This window comes from Mauremys mutica, chromosome 1, assembly GCF_020497125.1.
Source record: "Mauremys mutica isolate MM-2020 ecotype Southern chromosome 1, ASM2049712v1, whole genome shotgun sequence".
Lineage (NCBI taxonomy): Eukaryota > Metazoa > Chordata > Testudines > Geoemydidae > Mauremys > Mauremys mutica.
Window position 1 is genome coordinate 24848667 of NC_059072.1, and position 27766 is coordinate 24876432.

Consider the following 27766-nt stretch of genomic DNA (forward strand, 5'->3'; position numbering starts at 1 on the left):
ATTGAGCTAAAGTGTTAATCAGAAATTTGAAATAAAAGGTGAAAGTTTTCCTCAGAAAAAAACTGTAGCAGGGATATCTTACTGAGTCACTGGTTGTAAAAGAGGCTAATAAAACTAGAGGGAACTTCAAAGGGCAAGGTGTTCCCCATCTCCCAGTGACTGACAGGTCTGGTTCTGCCCCCCAGGACAATCAGTCTGAAGTGTCCACTGTAATGGATCTGTGGACCTTCACACCAAGAAGAAACAGTTTAAATTTATGCCCAACAAAACTCATCAAGCATAATACTTCGTTTTCCTTTTCTTCCATAAAGGAAATGTAATAAAGAGAGGCTTGATAGTACACTTACCTGTTTGTATGTTCTCTCTGCTACACATAGCAGAAAAAAGAAAATCCATACAAGGGACACACGGACTACAAAACTTATTATAACCATAGAAAGAACCAGTATGTCTCCATTTGATCCAAATGCAATAATATAAAGTTCAGTAGCAGAATGTGTAGCTAGCTGTTCCAAATCCTTAGCTTGTGAAAGTCGAAATATAAATGGAGTTAAACCCAGGATTAAAGAGATTATGTTTCCAAAAATCTGGTATCCTATTCCTGGCATGTGGCTGTTCACCTAAAAATGGGAGAAATAAAGTTATCCATTTATTATCAGAATTAATCTCATGCCTGTTGGTGTCAACAACTTAGTTATTACTTCAGTTTAGCAATGGCAGTTCAAAAAAAAAAAAGCCATACAAGATGTAAAATACACCTCTACCCCGATATAACGCCACCCGATATAACACGAATTTGGATATAACGCGGTAAAGCAGCGCTCCGCGAGGGCGGGGCTGTGAGCTCCGGCGGATCAAATCAAGTTCAATATAATGCGGTAAGATTTTTTGGCTCCCGAGGACAGTGTTATATCGAGGTAGAGGTGTATTTATTAAACACCTTCAAAATGTACTGTTATAGAAACAATATACCTTGAATATACAAAATGACAATGAAACTGAGGTTTAGGATGGATAGGTAGCCATAGAAACAGGTGAAAATAGTTAATGCACACTGAAAATAAAATTAGTAAATAAATGTAACCTATAAATTATTGTTTTTTTATAAAGGAACTAAAACAGATGATAGGTTGAGAGGCAGCTGAGTAATTTTATTAAAAATAAAGACAACAGTAAAATAACATATGTACCAATCAACCTAAAGGCTTTGCTTACATGTTGTAGCTTGTTCTCCTTCCCTGCATCTTTGTCTTTTTAGAATGTAAGTTCTTTGCAGGGACAATGTCTTCCTAAATGTTTGTACAGCACCTAGCACCATGAAACCCCAATCCTGCCTGGGTTTTTTGGTCTTATCACAATAGAGGGCTATATTATCTCTGTGGATAAGGCACATATGGTTCACCTAAGCATGTAACTGTGTTGCATTCTAATGGCTTTTCCACAGAGGATAATGCTCTCAATACCGCTAAAACAAATGAAGGTTCTCTTTAGCTAAAGCTGTGTATGTCTGGATTTGGTATTGAAGTCTATTCTATCTCTGCTGGTGTCCATATTGGGTCAGCATATGCAGGGGTAGTCAACATGCGGACCGCAGGCCAAATCCAGACCAACAGATACTTTTGAATGGACCCCCAAATCTTTATTTACCGGTACTTATTATCATTATAGTTATTTAAAAAAAAAAAAAAAAAAACTTCTGGCGTCTGGACCTTGACAAAAAAATAACTAACTACCCCTGACACAAGGGGTTATATCAGTCTTCTCTTAAGAGGAGAATTTTATTTGGGAACATTTTGGTGCAATCAGACGTAGCATCCATTTTCTTAAAGATTTATATAATAAAGTAAGCAATATTTTTTTCCAACCTTAACTCTAGTTTTCAGATATTTATATCTATAGCTGTATCGCTAACATATTTCTAATTTTTGATATTCACATAAAACCCAGAAGTGAAATTGGTTGTTCCTTATAGTTGGGGGACCAACATTCACAGAATGTTCAAGTGCCTGAAAACAAACCAAATAAAGACTAACAATTAAGCTCACTGTATGGATATATAGTAATTCGAATCTAAAATATATGGTTTTAAGATCGGAGATTCAATAACTCTTGTAACCACTGATGGTGACAAAATGAAATCAGAATGAGATCTCATGGAGCAAGACTTCTAAAGATATTTGCTGGAGATTATCAAAGAGAAAATTTGCCCAAAACATGATAAATTCTGAGTGCTAATTATAGTTTGCATGGAATAAAAAGAAAAGAATACTCACTCTGTTCATTATCATGCCGCTGATTTCAAGCACTGACATATCAGCTTTCTTGCAATCATTACCCTCCCATACAATGGCGCTTACTTTTTCTAGTCCTGGATTGGAACTATGAAGCCAGGGCAAATGACTCTATAAAAGCAAGGATATTCATTTGTATATAAGTATTGTATAGTTCAACGAAATTTACTTCAGTGTCAATACTTCTGCTGACAAAAGAAATTACATCAGATTGTGTCTTGAATATTGTCGTAAAGAGCTTTCATGGCTGCAGATCATCACAGAATCAAAAATGCAAGATTGGAAGGGACCTTGAGAAGTATCTAGTCCATCCCCCTGCATTGAGGCAAGACTAAGTACACCTAGACTATCCCTGACAGGTGTTTGTCTAACCTGTTCTTAAAAACCTTCAATGACAGGAATTCTACAACTTCACTTGGAAGACTAGTCCAGTACTTCACTATTCTTATAGTTAGAAAGCTTTTCTTAATACCTAATTCTCTCTTGCTGCAGATTAAGCCCATTATTTCTTGTTTTATCTTCAGTGGGTATGGAGAACAATTGTTCACAATCCTCTTTGTAACAGCCCTTAACACATTAGAAGATTATCAGTACCCCAGCCCCCATCAGTCTTCTTTTCAAGACTAAACATGCACAGGTTTGTTTGTTTTTTAACCTTTCCTCATAGGACCAGTCAGTTTTCAGAATTCACCTTCCACAATTGCCTGCGTCCCTTCCGGTCGGCATTGTCACAAGTAACCTCAGACTGTTGGGTGTTTGGTATAATATATCTGGGCTACACTATACAATTCCTCGAGTGCATCCTCAAAAGGAGTGCTTCTAGCCCCCTGGTGTTTCGCCAGGCAGGCTGAGTGGGTGAACGACTGAACCCTCTGTCTCTGTCTCTCCTCCTAAAGAAACCCTGCCAGGGAGGCAAGGGTGGCTGGAACTGCTTTCTTCCCACTTGTGGCATACACAGACCTAGTGAGCAGAGGGTGGCTCAAGAATTGTTGAGTCCATGCAGCCTCGCATCCGTCAGCTCTGAAAAGAGCCCATTTCCTTAGATAGGAAGGTTATGGATGGAAGACTGCAGTTCCTGGGACAACTTGAGGACTGAAGCCAGGAACTGTGCCTCATCACTATGGCCGAGGTGACGACCCTGGCTATTGAATCGGCTGTGTCCCAGGCCCTCTGGAGAGAGCCCCTCGCTACCACAGTAACCTCCTCCAGGATGGTAGCAAATTCCTGGCCCAAGTCCTGAGGTAGGGAGTCTTTGAACTTCTTGAGGGAGTCCCACAAGTTAAAACTAGTTAAAGCTTGGTGGTTCAACACTCTAAAGTGAAGGCTGGCTGTTGAATAAGCTTTTCTTCCAAAAAGGTCCACCCTCCAGGCATCTTTGTTTTGGGGGTTGGAACTCACTTGCCCTTGCCTGTCTTTTTTGTTGGGCGCAGATATGACAAGCAACCCTGGGGGTGGGTATACAAATACTCGAACCCTTGAGCGGGGATGAAATGTTTCTTTTCTACCCCCCTAGAAGGTGGGTGAGATAGAAGACGGGATTAGCCACAGGGCCTTCGCAATCTTTGAACTCCTTCATATACCAGCAGTGCAACCCATGATGGGGCTGCCACCGTTAGAACGTCAAAAAAGTTGTCTGATTGCTCCGCCAATTCCTCCACTTCTGAGCCCAAGTTTGAAGCTACCCTTCTAAGCAGGGCTTGGTGCTCTCTAAAGTCATTGGGCAAACTAGCATGTGAGGGTCCCGCTACTGTCTCATCTGGTGACAAGGATGATGACTGCACCACTGTGGAAGGACCTGGGGCACTGTCCCCCGTAAGGGAAGGCTCCCTTGTTGTGCACACCTGCTACTCTACCCCAGCGTCAGAGTCCGGGCTGTGCACCGAACTTGGTACTGTCGGTGGAGGGAGTTGCTTCTCCGAAGCCACGAGGGAGGACTGGTGTGAAAAAGGCATCAGCATCGCCGGCATGCACCAGACATTTCAATAAGGCCATTGGGCTGGTCACTGGCCCCTGCTGCCATGCTGGCACCATAGGAGTCGAGACAATCTCCAGCACCCACAGGGGTCGCTGCTGCTGTGGCAAGGGGCTAAAGTCTCACTCCGACCCAGATGAGTTCCTTCCAGTGACCAAGGCAGGGCTGTAAACACCTGGGTCTGGCAGCTGATACTAAGCGCAGCAGAGCAGTGCCTCGAATAAGGTGATTAGCGACTCTCCGAGGACCGGTGCTGGGGGCGTAGTATTGGTGCTGCAAAGGTGGGTGGTCCTGTGCCAGTGGAGAACAATGCACGGATGGAGACCTGCTCTCGGGCGTCAGCTGGTGGGAGGATGATCAATGCCTCACTGCAGGTGATCCGCGCTGCGCTGGTGGAGACCAGGACGGCAGTGCCGGCAACCTGGACCATCTGACCGGAGACCTCAGTCATGGAGTCGGGGAGCGCTGCCTCTGCTATGGGGACTGACAGCATTCGGCTGTCGTCTGAGGTGGTCCCATGGCTGACTTGCCCTTAGTGTGGGGAGCCTTAGGAACATCAAACACCGTACATGGCGCAGGAAGGGCTCTCTGGTCCCTAACCATCAGGAGGGCCTCAGATGTCAAAGGCACTACCAGGTACCTGGGTCCCCTAATGCTCTCAAGAGTCAGATCCCTGGGGGGGGTGGGGGTGGAGGAGGGGGAGCTGCGGGGGCAAGATGGAAAGGCACCCCCTTGAGACTCCGGAATGGGCAGGCAGCGTGAACCAGGTGCTTTGCACAGCGTCCCTTGTCCTTTCTTGTTCGGTGCCAGGGAGCCTCTCTTTTTCAGCACCAGCAAAGAGGAGTGGTGTCAGGAGGAGCTCGGTGCCAGCGATGCGCTCCTCACCGACACCAAGGTGCTAGGCGTGGAGTCAGAGGAGGAAGGCTCCGAGGCTGGACAAAACGTGGACTCCATGAGGAGGGCCCTCAGACAAATGTCCCGCTCCTTTTTAGTTCTGGGACAAAAGTTTTTGCAAATTCAACACTCGTCCTTTATGCGCGACTCTCCCAAGCACTTTAGGAAGCTGCCATGGGGGTCGCTAACAGGCATAGGCCTATTGCAGTCTGAACCGGGCTTGAAACCTGGAGACTGGGGCATGCCCCACCCCGGGGTAAAGTCCCTGCAAGGACTCTAACTTACTAACTCTTACAACTTAACACCTAATTACTAACTAACAGCTATATACAAAGAGAAGAGCCAATAGGTACTAGAAAAAACACTATCCACTTGGGGGGAAGGGGAAGGAGCTCCGACCTATGTGGCAAAAAAGAGCTGATGGGGTGTAGTGCCGGCAGCGCCTCATATACTGGTGCATGAGCAGAGCACTCCAGATGGCTCCACAGCTGGCTCAATGGATACTGCCAAGGCAAAAAATTCCAACTGCGCACGAGGGCGCGCACACATCTAGAATGGAATCGACATGATCAAGCACTTAAAGAAGAATCTGTTGATCTCTCTCCATTGTGCAAACTGACTGTTTCCTATCTTTCAAGCAGTTACTGATTCATGAGAGGACCTTCCCTCTCAGTCCATGTTTGCTTACTTTGCTTATTTGGTGAGGGGCCTTGTCAAAGGCTTTCTGAAAATCCAAGTATACTGTATCTACTGGATAACTCCTGTACACGTTTGTTGACTCCCTCAAAGAATTTTAATACAGTAAAAACTTTGTTACCAGGCGTGTTGGGGGAAATGGGTGTGTGTGCGCGCGCGCGCGCGCTGCTAAGTCAAAAATTGTGGTTAACTAAAAGGGAGGGAGTTTGGATGTGGAAGGGGGCTCAGGGCAGAGGGTTGGGGCACAGAAGGTTTTTTGGGGTGCCGGATTCAGGTGGCATTCACCTTGCGCAGCTCCTCGCAAGCAGTGACATGTCCCTGCTTCTCCTAGGCGGGCACTGGCTTCCACAGCTCCCATTGGTCACGTTCCCCAGCCAATGGGAGCTGCGGAGCCAGTGCTCAGGTTGGGGTCAGCGCACGGAACCCCCATGGCCATCCTTCTGCCTAGAAGCATTGACTGCGACCAGTGGGAGCTGCGGGGGTGGCGCCTGCAGGAAGAGGCAGCGTGCAGAACAGCCTGGCCATGCCTCCACATAGGAGCAGCAGGGGCATGTCGCTGTTTGTGGGGAGCTGCCCAGATCCAGCACCCCAAAACCCCTCCTGTGCCCCAACCCCGTGCCCCGAACCCCCTCTCGCACCCAAACGCCCTCCCAGAGCCCACATCCCGCCCCGAAATGCCAGTTTATAGAGCTTTCCAATTGGTAAAGTGCCAGATAACTTTTACTGTATATTGGTGAGGCATGACTTCCCTTTACAAAAGCCATGTTGACTCTTGCCCAACGTATTGTGTTTATGTATGTGTCTGATCATTCTATTCTGTACTATAGTTTTTACTAAGTTTTCCCAGTACTGAAGTTCAGCTCACCCAGGATCTCTGCTGGAGCCTTTTTAAAAATCAGCGTTACATTAGCTACCTTCCAGTCATCTGGTGCAGAGGCTGATTTCAATGATAGGTTACATACTACAGTCAGTAGTTCTGCCATTTCATATTTCAGTTCCTTCAGAACTATTGGGTGGATATCATCTGGTCCTCGTGACTTAATTTGTCAATTTATTCTAAAAAAATCTTCAATTGAAACATCAATTTGGGACAATACTTCAGATTTTTCACCCAAAAAGAATAGCTCCAATGTGGATCCCACATCCTCTGCAGTGAAGAGCAATGCAAAGAATTTATTTAGCTACTCTGCAATGGCCTTGTCTTCCTTGAGGGTTCCTTTAACACCTTTGTCATATAGAGGCCCCACTGCCCATGTAGCAAGCTTCTGACGTACTTTAAAAAATTACTAGTAGTTTTTGCATCTTTAGCAAGTTGCTTCTCAAATTCTTTTTTGGTCTGCCTTACATTTTTACAAGTTACTTGCCAGAGTTTGTTCTCCTTCCTGTTTTCCTCATTAGGATTTGACTTCCAAATTTTAAAATGTCATTTTGCCTCTAATGGTCCCCATTACTCTGCTATTAAATCATGGTGTGATTCTTTTTGTTCTACTACTGTCTTTTTTTTTTTTTTTACACTTGGGATCTACATTTAATCTGAGCCTCTATTATGATGTCTTTAAATAGTCTCTGTGCTGCTTGCAGGCCTTTTACCCTTGTGACTACTCTTTTTAATTTCCATAAGTGAAGTTAAATGTTACTGTAATTTTTTTTTAAATATTTCCCCTTCCTACAAGCATATTAAATTTAATTACATTATTGTTACTATTACTGAGCTGTTCAGCTATAATTATTTCTTGGACTAGATCCTGTGCTTCACTTAGGACTAAATCAAGAATTGCCTCTGCCTTTGTGAGTTCCAGGACCCGCTTCTACAGGAAGCAGTAATTTACGGTGTCTAGAAATTTTTTCTCTGCATCATGCCCATAGATGACATTTACCCAGGCAATATGAAGATAGTTGAAATCACCCATTATTATTTCATTTTTTGGTTTTGTAGGTTCAGATGTCGTAATTAATATATTTATGCTATCAGGAGCTTTTTAGAAGTCTAGGGCTATGTCTGTTATATCTACACTTGGAGCACTTTACTGGTGTAGGAATACTGGCAAATGCTCCTATTGGGAATGCAGCTATACTTGCAAAACAGTCTATATTTGGGGCTTCTGCTGGCACAGCTATGCTTTGCCTCTGAAAACGCCTTACCCCAAAATACAACTCGGGAAGGCTACAGAGTAATAAAATGTCTGGAAGTGCTGGTGATCTTGGGAGAACCTGGTTCTTTCAGAACAACGCTCTCAAAGATACTGACATAAGTGTCCTCTAAGGCCCTATCTGTACTGGCAGTTGTATGTAGGGTGTGTGTAGCTACATGCTGTAGTAAAAAAGCAGGCTGTGCTCACACTGTGGCATGTAGCTACACACAGCAATGAAAAGCTGTGGCCAGGGCCGCCCAGAGGATTCAGGGGACATGGGGCAAAGTGATATCGGGGACCCCTTCCATAAAAAAAAGTTGCAATACTATAGAATGATATATTCTTGTGGGAGCCCCTGTGGGGCCTGGCGCAAATTGCCCCACTTCCCCCCCCCCCCCCCTCGGTGGCCCTGGCAGTGGCAGGGAGGAGGCAGAGGGAAGTTGCCAGAGACTTTCCTTGCTGCTACCCACTGTGACAAGCTGCACAAATAGCTCCTGGTGGTGGCATGAGGCCACAGTGGTCGCATTTGAGAAACACTGGCCTATGCAAACACTTCAACAGTGGCGTAATACTCCCTCTAATTGAAGAAATGTAAAAAGAATATTGAAAAGGTATAGCTTATTAGTTCACTTTGTAAAAAAAAAAATTAGCTGTAATTTTATTAACTGTTTAAACCTAGATCTTTTTCACAGAATGGCTTTCCTACTATTCATTTGGATTCTTCCTATTGTTAAATGCTACTCACTCACTGGTCAAATCTTCAGTGTTAACAGAACGTGAATTACATTACTAAAAGGACCTTTAACCTGGTTAGTTGCAGGGACAGAGTGGAGTGGAATTTAAAAATGATATCAAGGATTTTCCTTTCATTGAGTAAAGCAATTTTTTTTAAATGCACAAATGAACATTTTCTGTGCAAAAACCAACATCTGCAGAAAAGTAAAGATAGCACATCTGGTGTAATACCATTCTATTGTATTCTTGATATGAAATTTAAGCGAAGTGTAATTATAAATAGAACAAGAGATAGTAAATAATAAAACAAAAAGCTAAACTGCAATCTCCATTTTGATTAACAAATATGCAAATTAAAATATTCAATTTATATTGGAAAGTTATTTTTTCACGGTTTTTTTTACGTTCTAACGGCAGCTGAATGTTTAAAAATAACTGTTTAGGAACTATATGCAAATCATATAGGAAGCAAAACTACAATAATAATTACAAAACAGAATATATATATTTTAGAGAAACTGATTAATTTTAAACACTTTTAATGCCCATATTTTCTAAATATGCATGTGAATGTATACAATTTTCATTTACAGCCCCATATGTAAACTAAGAATGTCTCTAAAAAGTCCTGTTTGATCTGTGTCTATGGGTACGTCTACACTACGGGACTATTCCGAATTTGCATAAACCGGTTTTGTAAAACAGATTTTATAAAATCGAGTGCGCACGGCCACACTAAACACATTAAATCGGTGGTGTGCGTCCACGGTTCGAGGCTAGTGTCGATTTCTGGAGCGTTGCACTGTGGGTAGCTATTCCGTAGCTATCCCATAGTTCCCGCAGCCTCCCCCGCCCCTTGGAACTTCCGGGTTGAGATCCCAGTGCCTGATGGGGCAAAAATTGCCGAGCTATGCCCTGACCCACCGCGGACACGGTGTTTGACCCTAGAAGCATTTGGAGCTCTGTCTGGAGATTTAAAAAAATGATTTTGAATTTCGTCTTCTGTAACGGAGCGCTGATAGAACAGATTTGCCTGCCCTTACAGCGATCACGTCCGCATGGTCCATGCGGGAGCTCTTTCTTTATTTTGATTTTTAACTGCATCGCCACCCGTGCTGATCGGAGCTCCATGCTGGGCAAACAGGAAATATTCAAAAGTTCGCGGGGCTTTTCCTGTCTACCTGGCCACTGCATCCGAGTTCAGATTGCTGTCCAGAGCGGTCAGTGGTGCACTGTGGGATACCGCCCGGAGGCCAATACCGTCGATCAGCGGCCACACTAACCCTAATCCGATATGGTAATACCGATACTAGCGCTACTCCTCTCGTTAGGGAGGAGTACAGAAACCGGTTTAAAGAGCCATTAAAATCGATATAAGGTGCCTCCTAGTGTGGACGGTTGTGGCGTTAAATCGGTTTTACGCTCCTAAAACCGATTTAAACGCCTAGTGTAGACCAGGCTTAATTCAAAGATTAGTTTCCTAAGTCTGCACTGCAATAATGAAGTATAATAGCTCTGATCATCATCATGTGATTCATGAATTGTATGACTGTCCTACACTTATCTATTAATAGATATTGCCCCTAAAACAAACAACCTAAAAATAAAATATGTTAAAGTTATGTTGAGTTAGAAGCAAGTTAAAAGCTGTGTGGCCTTATGAGAGTTGTAGTTTGGGTGCTTCATGACCCCCATATTCCCTCTATGGGCTAGGCTCCCTAGCTGGACTACATCTCCCATGATAAAATGTTCCTTGTTTTAAAGGATTTAAATCAGAACTTTGCCACTAATTCAGCATTTAATTTCTGTTATTTTCATTTAATGTAGGTTTCTCTCCCCAGTTCTAACTCTTGAACACTTCATAGAGCTGTTAGGAGTGCAGGTAGCAAGTATTCCTTTAGATAATAAAAATAATTACAGGACACCAACCTGATGAAATGGGTCATCTCTATATTCTTTTTTCACACAAGGATTAACTTGAGGGTTTTCTACATCTGTTTCACTGGTACAAGAAGACCGGCACTCTGCACAGTGCAACAGATCTTCCCACAGCACATCTTCTGTTTCCGATTCAGGCCTTGTACTCTCAGAATCTTGCCTGGAACTTGAACATCGTGAACTGCAACTAGTACCTGATTTAGGGGTATCCTGCAATTAAGATATACATTGGCATTAATTCAGTTTACATATTCCACCCTGTTTATTTAAAATGCCAATTACTAAGTTCAACTGTAATAAATCCACTCATATTAATTTTCCAGTTTCACTGGAAATACAACTATAAACAGTACAAGTATTATTAAGAAGAACTAAAGTTAATCTGTTCAAATTTCACTGTTGCCTTTGTAGGCTACAAATAAATTATTACACACTACAGTTTAAATATTCCAGTTTACCTCTTCTACATAAGTATTCTAAATGTGAAACAGAAATTGAGGCTTGGGCCACATACATAGAATTAACATAGAAATATGACTGAGAATCAAGAAACCTTCATAGACTGTCAGGATTGGAAGGGACCTCAGGAGGTCATCTAGTCCAACCCCCTGCTCAACGCAGGACTGATCCCCAACTAAATCCCCAAATGGCCCCCTCAAGGGCTGAATTCACAACCCTGGGTTTAGAAGGCCAATGCTCAAACCACTGAGCTATCTCTCCCCTTTGTTATTAATTCAGTATTAATCTGCATGCAGTATTCAAGATGCAGGCATACCATTGATTTGTAGAAAGGCAATATGATATTTTCTGTCTTATTAGCTATCCCTTTCCTAATGATTCCCAACATTGTTAGCTTTTTTGACTGCCGCCACACACTGAGTGGAAGTTTTCACAGAACTATCCACAATGACCCCAAGATCTCTTTCTTGAGTGGTAACAGCTAATTTAGACCCCATCATTCTATATGTATAATTGGGATTATGTTTTCCAATGTGGATTACTTTGCATTTATCAATATTGAATTTCATCTGCCATTTTGTTCCCCAGTCCCTATTTTTGAGAGATCCTTCTGTAGCTCTTTGCAGTCTGCCTGGGACTTAACTATCTTGAGTAGTTTTGTATCATCTGTGAATTTTGCCACCGCACTGTTTACCCCTTTTCCCAGATCATTTATGAATATGTTGAATAGGACTGGTCCCAGTACAGACCCCTGGGGGACACCACTACTCACCTCTCTCCAGTTTGAAAACTGACATTTATTCCTACCCTTTGTTTCCTATCTTTTAACCAGTTACCAATCCATGAGAAGCCCTTCCCTCTTATCCCATGAAGGCTTACTTTGCTTAAGAGCCTTTCGTGAGGGACCTTGTCAAATCTTTCTGAAAATCTAAGTACACTATATCCACTGGATCCCCCTTGTCCACATGCTTGTTGAGCCCCCTCAAAGAATTCTAGTAGATTGGGGAGGCATGATTTCCCTTTACAAAAACCATGTTGACTCTTCCCCAACAAATTATGTTCATCGAGGTCTATCACAATTTTGTTCTTTACTATAAAAACAACAAGGACTAACAGATTTATTTGGGCATAAGCTTTCGTGGGTAAAAAACCCACTTCTTCAGATGCATGGAGTGAAAATTACAGATGCAGGCATTATTATACTGACACATGAAGAAAAGGGAGTTAACCTCACAAGTGGAGAACCAGTGTTGACAGGGCCAATTCAATCAGGGTGGATGTAGTCCACTCCCAATAACTGATGAGGAGGTGTCAATTCCAGGAGAGGACAAGTTGCTTTTGTAGTGAGTAAGCTACTCCAAGTCCCTATTCAAGCCCAAATTAATCATGTTAAATTTGCAAATGAATTTTAGTTCTGCAGTTTCTCTTTGAAGTCTGTTTCTGAAGTCTTTTTGTTCAAGTATGGCTACTTTTAAATCTGTTATAGAATGTCCAGGGAGACTGATGTGTTCCACACAAGGATGGACTTTACAAAAACAAGACAAGCCATTTACAATGCACACTTCACTTCTCTACAGAGGAAAAAGGACAGTAAACTATCTAAACTCCTATATGCCACAGGGATGCCACACTTCAAAGAGAAACTGCGGAACTAAAATTCATTTGCAAATTTATCATCATTAATTTGGGTTTGAATCACCTGTGGAGCCCTTTTTAAAAATTGTCATCACATTAGCTATCCTCTAGTCATTTGGTACAGAAGTTGATTTAAATAATAGGTTAAAGACTACAGTTAGCAGTTCTGCAAATTTCACATTTGAGTTCCTTCAGAGCTCTTGGGTGAATACCATCTGGTCTTGGTGACTTATTACTGTTTAATGTATCAGTTTGTTCCAAAACCTCCTCTAATGACACCTCAATCTGGGACAGTTCTTCAGATTTGTCACCTAAAAAAATGAATCTTGCTACCATGGTATTGGAGAAGACCAATCTTCCCTGAATGGGAGAATGAAATGTCAATAATGCTGCCAGATGCACTTTCAATAAACTTAACATAAGCCCCAACGACTAAAGATGCAGGTACTCCAAAATGTCCTGAATAGAGGCCACCATTGGTTGGATTCCACAGACTAATGACCACACTGAAAATCGCTTCCATTTCACTGGAACAGGCCATCCTGGTGGTTTCCACTGTTAAGGACGACTTGTTTAACAGTCAAACACTGCTCTCCTTCCTCATTTACAAACAGTAGAACCCCATTTATCTGAGCCACCATTATCTGGCTCTCCGTGTTAACCGAACCACCAGCTGCCTGAGGCTAACAGCAGCAGGGCTTGGGTGGTTAGCTCTGGGCGGCTGGTGGTTCGGTTAACACAGAAAGCCAGATAATGGAGGCCTGGATAAACGGGATTCTACTGTATAACAATAAAACATTGTGTTCAACTGAGACCTATATATATTGTGGCTATGAAAACTGAAGTTCAGTGTTCCATTTTAATAGCAGAAAAATGCAGATTTTCATTATTATTTTTTTTAAAAAACAGAATTTTGGATTTTTAATCACGTGAAACTAGAATACCTGGTTCTCAGTGAGTAGGTTGGGACAGGGAGGAAACAGTATGGGAGGCTGGATACACAGTGCAAGAAGGTCAGAAAGCCAGCTGGGCTACTGGGGTAATGAGAATAAGCTTGACCCGATCCAGCTTGAGTTTAAGGATGAGCTGAGGGAGGACTGGCACTGAGGGAAAGACGTACAAGAGAGCTGACCGCCAGCTTGGACTGAGGCCTCCTCGAAAACAGAACAGATGACATTTCCTGTTGTCCCTTGCAGCAAACAGGTTGATTGTTGGGATGCTCCAAGCTATGAAGATGACCCAGAGGACACTTGTTTTCAGGGAAAAATACCTGCTGAGATAGTCTGTGAGATGATTCTGAACCCCCAGGTAAGCCAACAGCTATTGGAGTAATGTTCTTCACAATGCAGAACTGCCACAGCCTAATCACATCTAGGCAAAGCAACCTGGAGTGTGCCCCCGGCTTTGTTTGTTCACATAGTACATCGTGGTGGCATTATCAGTAAGTATGTGGATCACTGAATCTCAACTACTGTCCCCAAAAGCATGACATGCATTGTTGATAGCCCAACGCTTTAGCACATTGGTATGGAGTGAGGCCTCCTGCTCTGACTACAGTCCCTGTACATTCAGCGACCACAGCTCTGCCAGCCAGACTACCAGGTAGGCATCAACAACAACCAACCTGGTTGGTGAAGGCCAAACAAAAGGAATGCCTTGGCAAACATTCTCTGGATGAATCCACCCTTGCAAGGAGCCCAGAACCACCAAAGGAACATGAACCAGTCTGTCTAGAGCAGTGTTTCCCAAACTTGGGACGCCACTTGTTTAGGGAAAGCCCCTGGCGGGCCAGGCCGGTTTGTTTACCTGCCATGTCAAACAAGAGGCATCCCAAGTTTGGGAAACACTGGTCTAGAGGATGAAAAATAAGATGGTAGATTGTCCTGAGCTACGTTTGAAAAGGGCAAAGGCACAGCCTTGGAAACTGGACCACCTGCATACAAGATGACATGTAGCCCAAGAGCCTCAGACATGTCCACACTGACATGGAAGGCTGAGACAGGAGACCGACACAAAGAGGGTGAATTACCTGAAAATGGTCTGTCGGCAGAAATGTTTTTGATGTTGAGGAATCTAATATAGCCCCAATAAACTTGATTTTTTGAGTGGGAGTCAAAGTTGACTTTCCAGTGTTTAAGATGAGCCTCAGATGGTCAAGCAAGCATAACGTGGCACTGATGTGAGCAAGAACTTCCTCTCTGGATTTGCCCCTGTCAGTCATCCAGATATGGGAAGATGTAAATTTCCTTCTTCCTAATATTTATTGTAACAGTGACCATGCATTTGGTAAAAAACGGGGGGACAAAAGAGAGGCTGAATGGAAACACTGTACTGAAAGAGGTGTTCCGCCAAGATGAATTGAAGGAGCTTTCTAAATCACTGCATGAAAGTAGGCATCCTGAAGGTTCAGAGCAGCAAGCCGGTTGTTCCGAGACACACGGGGAGAATACAGTAACTTCTCACTTAACGTTGTAGTTATGTTCCTGAAAAATGCGACTAAGTGAAATGTTGTTACACAAATCCAATTTCCCCATAAGAATTAATGTAAATGGCGGGGGGTTAGGTTCCAGGGAATTTTTCTTTTGCCAGACAAAAGGCATTATATACACTTTAAACAAGCAATTTAATACTACAATCATCACTGCTGAGTATGAAGCTTGGTTGAGGTGGTGGAGTCAGAGAGTGGAAGAGGATGGATTGTCTGGCTGCTCCTCTTGCTGTTCTTGCAAGCACAGGCACTGACTTTGCCGGAGGCAGGGGGCTCAATCCTTGGCCCATCCACTCCACCCCTTTCCCCAAGCCCCCATCCTTGACCTGCCTCTTCTCCCCCTCCCCGCACCTCCTCCCCCTTTGCACACTGGATCCTTGCTCCTCTCCCCTCCCTTCTGAACACTGCAAGCCAGCTGAATGCCTGGGCAGGAGGCAGGCGAGGGAGAGGGGAAGCACGCCAAGTCCTCGCTCTTCCCCCCTCCCTCCTGCCCAGGGCAATCAGCTGGCTTGCAGCGTTTAGGAGGCAGGAGCGAGGACTTGGCGCACAGGATTGCTCTTTTCCATGCACTTTGGCTTCAGTGCCATCTATAGCTATGTGATCCAGAGGGCCTTAGCCACTTTAAGGAGAGCATCTGTCCCAGGTCAGATGGCTGCAAGACATCCACTAATTTGTGGGTGCTCTCTTGGAAAAACTCCACTTGGATACTGAGGGAAGCAGCTACACTGCAAAAAGTCTTGGTACACCTTAAAATTCTTCAGTATAGAAGAACGGCACAGAATCATCCAGAGATGGAGAGGCCCTTAAGTGAACCAAAGCAGGATCCTGTTCCAGGGCTGATGACTCCAGAGGCTTCACAAGGAGGACTTCTGGTGCCTGGGCCTGCGGCGGATCGATGGTCACCACTGCAGACCTGGCCATTGATCTTGCCTTCAAGTGAGATGAAGAGCGGGATCTATGCAACTGAGGAGCATCTCACAGATTCCATGGAGGTTACTGGCATGTATAAGGCATTGATGGCCAGTAGGCAAGAGGCCAGTGGCCTCAATCCCGACCACGAGATGAGCGCCAATCCTACTACCCAGAACGGTCCATCAACAACCTGCAAGGCTGGTCAGGTGATGGAGAAAGGGAGGATGACGACCCTGACTCAGATGCCACGGAGCCTTGGGATTCTGGGGATGAGTGGACCGAGACCAGAGGGAGCAAGTAACCAGTCTGACTCAGAAAAAAGCCGGAAGCAGTACTGCAGATGGAAGTGGTACCATCGGTACTGACCATGCTGATGCTGGAAGTGGTGTCAATTGCGAAGTCAGTAGTAGTACCGAAGTGTTTGGTGGTACTAACGTCAAGGGCGGTGAAAGCTGCCATGGAAGCATTTGCAGTGCCAACTGTAGCGTTGCTGAGGAGATTCCCAATACCAATGTCCCCTGTACTGATCATAGTACTAGCCCTATTTCCACAATCTGTGGAAAGGGAACATTAGGGTGCAGTGACAACAGATCAGAGGGTTCAGCGGCTTGTTCAGTCAATGGGGCTATAGATGATGCAGACCTGGCAAAGTTCTGGGCCAAAGACGACGTCTAGACCCAAAAGCAGAAGTAGTCTGTAGCTGCCTGGAAACAGTTGGTACCAGCATCTCCCTCATTGGTACTGGACTCAACGGATGCCCAGGGTCCAGAAGCGGAGTCGATGGATAAAGAGTTTCTAACCTGCTTAGTTGGTACTGGGGAAGAATAAGAGATACTCATGCCATCCCACATGCTGCACCAACTCTGTGCCAGTCCATACATTCCATGGGGAAGATGGAAGAGTCACAAGTATAGCCATGGACCTCACAAGTATAGCCATGCCCTTAGTCATATTAGTTTGTTTTCCTTGGTGATTCTCTCACTGGGTTTAAACATTGTCCTTCATATGAGACAGCGATCTCCAACAATGATTCCCACCTCTCTATCTTGGCGAGGCCCATGTTAAAGAGCATTGTGCGATCTGCAGATTGTTCAAAAAATGGACTCAAGTGGCTCGGGACCTTCACCTGAAACATCATGTGCTTGAATAGGCTATGTAGAGGGCCTCCGTACTGAAGCAGGCATCGGGTCCAAGATCACCCTCTGCTTCTGAGAGTGCTGCTGCTTCATGTTCCAGAGAAGGCACTTCTCTGAAGAAATGGAGGAAGTGTTCCCCATTGACTGCACCAAGGAAAAAGTTGCATAAGACCAATCGAGGCCACTCCAGGGCGGAAGCCGCATTGTAGAAGAAGACCCTCCCTTGCTTCCCAGGTCACCCTCGGCAGCGAGATATCTTCCAGGACGAACTCCTGTGGAAAATGTGGGGACAGTGTTCAGTATAGGGGTCCCCTGCAGCTCTCCCCAAGGCACAGAAACCCAGAGGACAGTACAGCCGTGAAACAATCAATCATTCTCCCTGGACTCTGTGCTTACTCACCATTTTGGGGCTCCTGTGGGTTATGTGCGCTCACTTTGCGACAGGCAAATTATGCTATTGTGTAGACTGTGCTTATCCTCCTTAAGTACGGGAGAATCATTGCTCTGTCTGGTGTGAACAATGCTGCCTCTTTTAAGTGTTGCATTTTACCTTTACAGATGCAACCTTGAGATCTCAGCGATCCGTGTTATCACCGGCCGAGAGACTGCAAAGACTCAGGAAGAGGCCACGTAGAAGCAAAGATGACATGCTGCATGAAGTAATGCAGCAGTCACTTGATGAGAATCTAAAAGCACAGGAGTGGAGGGAGAGTAAAAGGAGGATCCGCCAGCAGAATGCGGATCGCCGGCACAAAAGCGCGGAGCTCTCGCAGCAAAGCACGGCTCGGCTGATAAACATCATGGAGCGCCAAGCGGACTCAATCCAGGTGCTCGATGCCATGCAGACGGAACACTACCGCACCTGCCCCTTCTCCCCCACCCACAGCCCTTGTCCCAGAACTCTTTCCTTTGTGCCCCCATGGCACCTCCAACCCACTTTCCCCAACATCTGGGTTCTTATTGCCACGAGCTGCCTCCAACACCTGTAGCTTCACCACCCAGTCCTGAAAACTATGACCCTTACCCATGCACTCAACCCCCATCACCATGCGGTACAGTAACTCCTCACTTAACATTGTAGTTATGTTCCTGAAAACATCGTTTCGCTTAAAGTCTCATTTAAGTGACTCTAATTTCCCCATAAGAATTAATGTAAAGGGGGGGGATTAGGTTCCAGGGAATTATTTTTCATCAGACAAAAAATATTTTTTTTTATATATATATAAACACATACACACACAGTATACATTTTAAACAAACAATTTAATATTGTTCACAGCTATGATGATTGTGAAGCTTGGTTGAGCTGGTGAAGTTAGAGGATGGAAGAGGGTGGGATATTTCCCAGGAAATGCGTTGCTGCTCATCAGTGGTTCTCAAATTTTTGTACTGGTGACCCCTTTCACATAGCAAGCCTCTGAGTGCAGCCCCCCCATATAAATTAAAAATGCTGTTAAATATATAAAAAAGTATTATAAATGCTGGAGGCAAAGCAGGGTTTGGGGTGGAGGCTGACAGCTCACGACCCCCCATGTAATAACCTCGTGACCCCTTGAGGGGTCCCAATCCCCAGTTTGAGAACCCCTGTGCTAAATGATGAACTAGCACTCAGCTGAGCCCTCAAGGGTTAACACGTTGTTGTTAATGTAGCCTCTCACTCTACAAGGCAGCAGGAATGGAGTGGAGGGGAAATAGCATAGCAGACAGAGACACACACACCTTGTGTGTGGGGGAGAGCAAGAAATGCACACTGCCCCTTTAAGTAAGCTGACCCATTCTTAAATGCATTCATTGTCTTTTTAAGTGGATCAGGAAATTGAGACAGCAGCTCCTGCCCCAGGCTCCCTCTGTCTCTCTCTGTCCATGTCCCCACCTTGCTCTATGTGGAGAAGAAGGGGTAAGCGGGATGTAGGAGCAGGGGGACACCCTGAAATTAGCCTCCCCCCTCCCCCACCTGCACAACAAGGAGGCGGCTCGGGGAGCAGCTCCAAGGCAGAGGGCAGGAACAGCACATGGGATTGGGGGGAGGGACAGCTGCAATTGCTAGCCTGCTGGGCAGCTGCTGCACAGGGAATTTAGGGGAGCTGATAGGGGGGCTGCCAGTCCACCCTGGTTCCAAGCCCCCACCAGCTAGCTGTAACAGGCTGCTCTTCCTGCAAGCAGTGGACAAAGCAGGCGCCTGCCGACTAGAAGGGAGCATTGCACAACTTTAAACAAGCATGTTCCGTAAACAACATTAACCGGGATGACTTTAAGTGAGGAGTTACTGTATAGCCATGCTCAAGTGCAGCACTCATTGCACAGCACTCCAGGCAGGAAGGCTGAGTATGGTAACAGGACATACGCAAATCTGTGATTGTACCGTTCCCCACCCCATCCCCTTGCCCTGTTTCCCAAGCAGTTGTGTTTCTTTTCTATAAATGGATTTTTTGGCTTTGAAAACATTCTTTATTAGTGCATAAAGTAAAAGATACCTTAGCCCAGGAAAGCAACAGGCATCTCAACTCAGCGTAGCAAACACAGATTCCTACTAACATTGGAACCACTACACTTCACTCCTGTGCAGGGCATCAGACATTACTGGTGGCTTTCAGCCTCAAACTTCTCCCTCAAGGCAACCCTAATCCTTGCAGCTCCGCGCTGGGCCCCTATAATAGCCCTGCTCTCTGGCTATTCAAATTCAGCCTCCAGGTGTTGAAACTCCAAGGTCCATGCCTGTGTGAAGCTTTCACCCTCCCCTTCACAAATGTTATGGAGGGTACAGCACACAGATATAACCGTGGGGATGCTGTCATCGGCCAGGTCCAGCTTCCCATACAGAGAGCGCCAGCTGCCCTTTAAACGGCAAAAAGCACACTTCAGTCATTCTGCACTGGCTCAGCCTGTTGTTGAACTGCTCCTTGCTGCTGTCAAGGCTCTTTGTGTAGGGTTTCATGAGCCAAGGCATTAAAGGGTAAGCGGGGTCTCCAAGGATCACAATGGGCATTCTGACCTCACCTACAGTGATCTTCTGGTCTGGGGAAAAAATCCCGAGCTGCAGCTTCCTGAACAGGCCAGTGTTCTGAAAGATGCGTGCGTCATGCACCTTTCCGAGTCAGCCTGCGTTAATGTCAATGAAACGCCCACAGTGATCCACAAGCGCCTGGAGAACCATAGAGAAATACCCCTTCCGATTAATGTGCTCAGAAGCTTGGTGAGCTGGTGTCAGAATTAGAATATGAGTCCCATCTATCGCCCCTCCGCAGTTAGGGAAACCCATTTGTGCAAAGCCAGCAACAACGTCATGCACATTACCCAGAGTCACAGTTCTTCTGAGCAGGATGCGATTAATGGCCCTGCAAACTTGCATCAACACAATTCCAATGGTAGACTTTCCCACTCCAAACTGGTTAGCAACCAATCGGTAACTGTCTGGAGTTGCCAGCTTCCAGACTGCAATAGCCACCCACTTCTCCACCCTCAGGGCAGCTCTCAATCTCATGTCCTTGCACTGCAGGGTGGGGGCGAGCTCCTCACAAAAGTGGCTTTTCTCATCTGAAAGTTCTGCAGCCACTGCTTGCCATCCCAGACATGTATGACGATGTGATCCCACCACTCAGTGCTTGTTTCCCGAGACCAAGAGCGGCGTTCCACGGTGGTGAGCATGTCTGTAAATGCCACAAGCAATCTCGTGTCGTATGTGTTACTTGAATAGATATCATTGCTGGAGTCCTCACTGTCAGTCTGGATCTTAAGGAGTAACTCGACTGCCAAACGTGACGTGCTGATGACTCGTCAGCATATTCCTCAGCAGTTCGGGCTCCATTCCCACAGACCAAAAGGGAAGATAGAGCGTGCTGCACAAAAAATGTTGAAAGATGGTGCCAAATGTCGATGGAAGCAGAGGGATTGCTGGGATGCGAACCGATACATCACAGGGTGTTGGGACAGGACCCAGAATGCCCTGCATCCCACACCCCCTTCCCACAAACCACAGCGCCAGAATGGGACGAGGTGTTCTGTGGGATAGCTACCCATAATGCACCGCTCCAAATGCCGCTGCAAGAGCTGCAAATGTGGCCACGCCAGTGTGCTTGCAGCTGTCAGTGTGGACAGACTGCAGTGCTTTCCCTACTGCGCTCTCTGAAGTCTGGTTTAACTCAAAGCGCTCTACATCTCCGCAAGTGTAGCCATGCCCTAATACTAATCTAACACTAGGGCCAGGTTTACACTATAAACTTACACTGGTGTAACTATGTTGCTCAGAGCTGTGAAAAATCCACATCCTTGAGTGATGCAGTTATATCAACCTAACCTCCAGTGTAGACAGCACTGTCAACGGAAGGGCTTCTCCCACTGGCATAGCTACCAGTCTTGCAGAGGTGGATTAACTACACTGACAGGAAACACTCTCCCAATGGCATAGTAGCATCTTCACTGAAGTGGTATAGCAGCACAGCTGCACCAGTGCAGTTGCACCTCTGCAGCGTTTTAAGTGTAGACCTGACCTCAGGGTATTACTAAGTATCAACAACAAGGGAAAAACTAAACTATTTGTGAAGTTAAGACCACACTGAGCTCTGACTCTAGCCACAGGTGGTAAGAAGGAACTGAGAGGTGTCCAGGTGGTGCTGCCTCATGTAGCATGGGGAGGGACTATAGCCATGAGGAATGAGCATCACCCCTCTACAGGTGCAGCTAGGCAAATTTCTCCAGATCCAGTGAGTGGAAAACATGGGTGCACCTACTTGAAGAAGAACCACTGCTCCTACAAATGTGAGGCAAGAATACAGCCTGTGGCGATAAAGGACATTTGAAAGAATCTGCTGGAATTACGGATGTCAATTAATCACTGTTAACTCAAGCAATTAACTAAAAACAAATTAACTTGATTAAAAAAATAATCAGGATCAATCACAGTTTGAATCGCACAGTTAAACACTAGAATACAAAGTGTACAGTGATCACTTTATATCATTTTTATTACAAATACTTGCACTGTAAAAATGATAAAATAAATAGTATTTTTGAATTCACCTCATACAAGTACTGTAATGCAAGCTCTTTATTGTGAAAGTGCATCTTACAAATGTAGATTTTTTTTGTTACCTAACTGCACTCAAAATCAAAACAATGTAAAACTTTAGCGCCTACAAGTCCACTCACTCCTACTTTTTGTTCAGTCAAACACTAAGACAAACGAGTTTGTTTAAATTTACTGCTGCCTGCTTCTTTTTTACAATGTCATCTGAAAGTGAAAACAGGAGTTCTCATGGCACTTTTGTAGCTGGCATTGCAAGTTATTTACGTGCCAGATATGCTAAACATTCGTATGCCCCTTCATGCTTCTAGAGGACATGCTTCCATGCAGATGGTGCTTGTAAAAAAAAATAATGTGTTTATTAAATTTGTAATTGAATTCCCTGGGGGAGAATTGTATGTCTCCCGTTCCATGGTTTTACCCGCATTCTGCCATATATTTTGAGTTATGGCAATCTTGGATGATGAGCCAGCATATGTTGTTCAGTTTAAGAACACTTCAATTGCAGATTTGACAAAATGCAAAGAAGGTACTAATATAAGATTTCTAGCGATAGCCACAGCACTCAGGTTTAAGAATCTGATGTGCCTCCCAAAATCAGAGAGGATGAGGTGTGAAACATGGTGTCAGAAATCTTAAAAAAGAGCAACACTACAATTCAATACTACAGAACCCGAACTACGGAAAAAGAAAATCAACCTTCTGTTGGTGGCATCTGACTCAGATGATGAATATGAGTCAGTCCACACTGCTTTGGATGCATACAAATGTTTAGCATATCTGGCATGTAAATATCTTGCAACGCCAGCTACACCAGTGCCATGCAAACACCTGTTCTCCCTTTCAGGTGACATTGTAGATAAGAAGCGGGCAGCATTACCTCCTGTAAATATAAACAAACTTGTTTGTCATAGCAATTGGCTGAACAAGAAGGACTTAGTGGACTTGCAGGCTCTAAAGTTTTAGACTGTTTTATTTTTGAGTGCAGTTACGTAAAAAAAAAATCTACATTTGTAAGTTACACTTTCATGATAAAGAGCTTGCACTACAGTACTTGTGTGGGGTGAATTGAAAAATACCATCTTGTTTATTTTTTACAGTGCAAACATTTGTAATAAAAATAAAGTGAGAACTGTACACTTTGTATTCTGTGTTTTAATTGAAATCAATATATTTGAAAATGTAGAAAACATCCAAAAATATTTAAATAAAAATGGTATTCTATTATTATTTGACAGTGTGATTAACACTGCGATTAATCACAATGATTTTTTAAATCTTGCGATTAATCGCAATTAATATTTTTTAAACTGTTTGACAGCCCTAGTTGGAATACTAAGTATTCACTGGTTTGCTTTAAAACCTGCATGCCTTCTGCAAAATGATACAAGTTGTTATCCGAGAATTCTATTTCCATTTGGTTCCCCACATCTGAATTTCATTTCTATGAAGGACTCCACCAATAAGGGACTGCTGGGTTGCTGCTCTGCTCTTTGACTTCACTATGTAGCTCTTTAAATCAGAACACTGGAACTTCTTTTGCTGCCATGCAACAGCAACAATTGTGGCTTCAATAGCATACAGCATATTCTGAGTAATTGAAAAACTAACCTTTTTAAAGAATGTTACATACTCATATCTAGGAGAACATCCACATTGGTGGATCCTCTCACAATAGAGGTAGAATGAAATTCTCTTGTCTGATCAGAGTTCCCCTCATATGGGCTAATGGACTTATTGGAGACAATGGTAAAAGAAGCGGGGATGCAGTCTGAACTATGACATGGAGAAAGCACTAGCATCAACACAGTGATGACTAAAAGTGCGAACAGACTGCTGGAAAACAGTTTGCCAAATCTCTGGCAAGAAAGCTCTCTCTCTCACATAAGAGGAAACCACTAGTTTCCTAGAAACATGTGCCTCCAAAGGAGGTGGTTGCTGCATAATGGGGCTGCTTCTGGAAGGCAAAATAGAAAGCATCAAAGCTCTGATGTGATGGGGTGTAAGAGCATAGCAACAGACCAATTATCCATATTGTGGACCTGCCCCCAAGATGTGAAAAACATGCTAAATTCAAAGCGACTCTTGTGCAAACTGGACATCAAATCGCAATGATTCCCAAAGACAGTTACTTCACAGGAATATTTTTAACAAGCATCATGAATTATTAATATTGACAAGATCACCACTAAATTCCAGTGATCCATAATGAGTTCAGAAGAAATAAGCTCAATGGAGATGTTGGCAAACCAGTTACAAAAAGGACTTTTGGGAAAAGAACATACCTCCACAGGGTAGTGTTTCTTATAATGGTGAGATTTCCTGTTTCGAAGAGCACAGTCACTAGAAGCACGTTCTACATTACGGCGTAAGGGATATCCAGATTCAGGTCCCTCCTCACTTGAAACTTCATCAGATACATTTGTTACTATCCTGTGTGTATCCTAGACCAATTAACAATTTAGTATTAGTAAATCACACTATTTTTTCATAATGGTCTTTTAATTCATCTTAAATACTGCAATCAATTTTCTCTCATCAATTCTTTCAATTACAAAATATTTAATAATTCCTTTTTGCTGAGTAGGGCATAGAAAACAGTTTCCCTCTTTAGGTTATTGACTGCTAGATACTAGAAGCGATATACAATATAAGATTATAACATACTAAAGTAGGTGATTAATCATTGCACAGCAGTTGTGTGTCAGGCTAATTTATACTATACTGCAGAATGGATTCAAGATATTCATGTTCCAAGTGATGTTTTAGGTGAAATCACAGCAACCCCAAATGGTGCATGACTGTGACCTCAAAAGAAAAGAAAGCAACATTCTATTCTTGGTTTTGTCCTCTCAAACACAGTAATTTACATTATTGACAGTTTTTTCCAATCTTAAAATTTAATTTATTTCTACAACCTCTCCCCCCCACCCAAAGAAGTGTAAGCCAGTAATCAACAACAGTTACAAAGGTTAGTAACCGTCTTTTCTTCGAGTGCTTGCTCATATCGATTCCAATTAGGTGATTCCCAAGCCTTACCTAAGCGGTGGGGTCGGAGTGAGATGTTGCAGAATGCAAAACTGCAGAGCCAAAGGCTGCATCATCTCTGGACTGTTGGACCAGTGCATAATGTGAGGCAAAGGTATGGACCGAGGACCAGGTAGCTGCGCAACATATCTCCTGGATGGGTACGTGAGCCAGGAAGGCAGCAGAAGAAGCCTGAGCCCTGGTGGAATGTGTAGTGAGGTGGCTCGATGGAACATGGGCCAAGTCATAGCAGGTACGGACGTACGACGTCACCCAAGATGAAATCCTCTGGGAGGAGACAGGTAGGCCCTTCATTCGGTCTGCCACTGCGACGAAGAGTTGGGGCGTTTTACGAAAGGGCTTTGTCCACTCGATATAAAATGCGAGCGCCCTATGGACGTCTAGGTAGTGCAATTGTTGCTCCCTTCGGGATGAGTGTGGCTTCGGAAAGAAGACCGGAAGGAAGATATCCTGGTTGATATGAAAGGCCGATACCACCTTAGGGAGGAATGCCGGATGTGGCCGCAACTGCACCTTGTCCTTGTGAAACACAGTATACGGTGGGTCCACCGTGAGAGCCCGAAGCTTGGAGACTCATCTGGCCGATGTAATGGCTACGAGGAAAGCTGTCTTCCAGGACAGATATAGCAGCGAGCAGGTTGCCAGCGGCTCGAATGGGGCAATCATAAGTCTGGTTAGAACCAGGTTGAGGTCCCAGGTTGGGGCGGGGCGGTGAACTTGGGGGTATAAGCGCTCCAAGCCCTTGAGGAACCTAGAAACCACAGGGTGCGAGAATATGGAGCGGCCACTCTCCCCTGGGTGGAAGGTAGAGATGGCTGCCAAGTGCACCCTCAATGATGATACTGCCAGGCCCTGCTGTTTGAGAGACCAGAGGTAGTCCAAGATGGAATGGATTGGGACCTCTGGCGGCAGGAGAAACGCTTCCACTTGGCCAGATATGTTAACAGAGTGGAAGGTTTCCTACTACCCAGGGGTACTTGTTGTACCAAGGCAGAGCAACGTAACTCGGATTGGTTTAACCACGCAGCAGCCATGCTGTGAGGTGCAGGGATTGCAGGTCTGGGTGGTGAAGTCTGCCGTGATCCTGCGTTATGAGGTCTGGGTGAAGAGGCAGGGGAATCGGGTTGGCTATCGACAGGTCTAGCAACATGGTGTACCAGTGCTGCCTGGGCCACGCTGGTGCGATCATGATCAGGTGCGCTCTGTCCCTGTGGAGTTTTAGCAGGACCCTGTGAACCAGCAGGAACGGTGGAAAAGTGTACAGCAGATGGCTCATCCACGGCATCAGAAAAGCATCCGAGATCGAGCCCGGGGAGAGGCCTTGGAATGAGCAGAACGTCTGGCACTTCCTGTTCTCGCGAGAAGCGAAGAGGTCTATGCAAGGAAAGCCCCACTTCCGGAAAACAGAATGGATAACGTCTGGACGAATCGACCACTCGTGAGACAGGAAGGATCTGCTGAGATGATCCACCAGAGTGTTCCGAACCCCTGGGAGAAAGGATGCTACCAGGTCTATCGACTGGGCTATGCAGAAGTACCGGAGCTGGATGGCTTCCTGACAAAGAGGGGAGGACCGTACTCCTCCCTGCTTGTTTATGTAATACATGGCCGTTGTGTTGTCTGTGAACACTGAGACACAACGGCCTCGTAGATGCTGCTGAAACGCCTGGCACGCAAGGCGAACTACTCTCAGCTCTCGGACATTGATGTGCAAGGCCAGCTCTTGAGCTGACCAAAGGCCTTGAGTGCGAAGCTGACCAAGGTGAGCACCCCAGCCAAGAGATGAGGCGTCCGTCGTCAGGGACACTGAGGGCTGAGGCGGATGGAATGGCATCCCTGCATGCACCAGGGAGGGCGTCGACCACCAGTCGAAGGCGCCTAGGATGCTCGGGGGGATCGTGACGATCATGTCTATGCTGTCTCTGCCCAGGTGGTATACCGAGGTGAGCCACAATTGGAGGGGACGGAGGCATAGCCTGGCATGTTTGGTCACGAACGTGCAGGCAGCCATGTGACCCAGGAGACTGAGGCAAGTGCGAGCCGAAGTTGTCGGGAAGTTCCGTAGACCTTGTATAATTGTTACCATCGCCTGAAACCGAGGCTGAGGTAAGCAAGCTCTGGCGAGATTGGAGTCCAGGATGGCCCCAATGAATTCTATTCTCTGTGTGGGAATCAGAGTGGATTTCTCTATATTGATCATCAGGCCTAGACGCAGGAATAGGTCCTTGATGATGCCCAACATGATGGGTGACTTGGGCCTCGGAAGTCCCTCGAATGAGCCAATCGTCTAGATACGGAAAAACGTGTATCCGACAGCGGCAGAGGGAGGCGGCGACTACAGCCATGCACTTTGTGAATACTCTTGGGGCTGTAGAGAAGCCAAAAACGGAAGGTCCATAAACTGGAAATG

The 27766-nt window shown here is 45.0% G+C and overlaps 1 protein-coding gene across 6 annotated transcripts in view; it reads right to left on the reverse strand.

The window, feature by feature from the left end:
- PHTF2 (putative homeodomain transcription factor 2) overlaps positions 1-27766 on the reverse strand; it is a 172578-nt gene that overhangs the window by 31677 nt on the left and 113135 nt on the right. For all 6 annotated transcript variants that reach the window (XM_045029620.1, XM_045029597.1, XM_045029616.1 and 3 more), the window contains 4 exons: positions 24594-24752; positions 10650-10868; positions 2274-2402; positions 348-620 (listed from right to left, as the gene is read on the reverse strand). In XM_045029620.1, coding sequence (XP_044885555.1) covers positions 348-620; positions 2274-2402; positions 10650-10868; positions 24594-24752 — 780 coding nt within the window. The remainder of the gene's footprint in view (positions 1-347; positions 621-2273; positions 2403-10649; positions 10869-24593; positions 24753-27766) is intronic.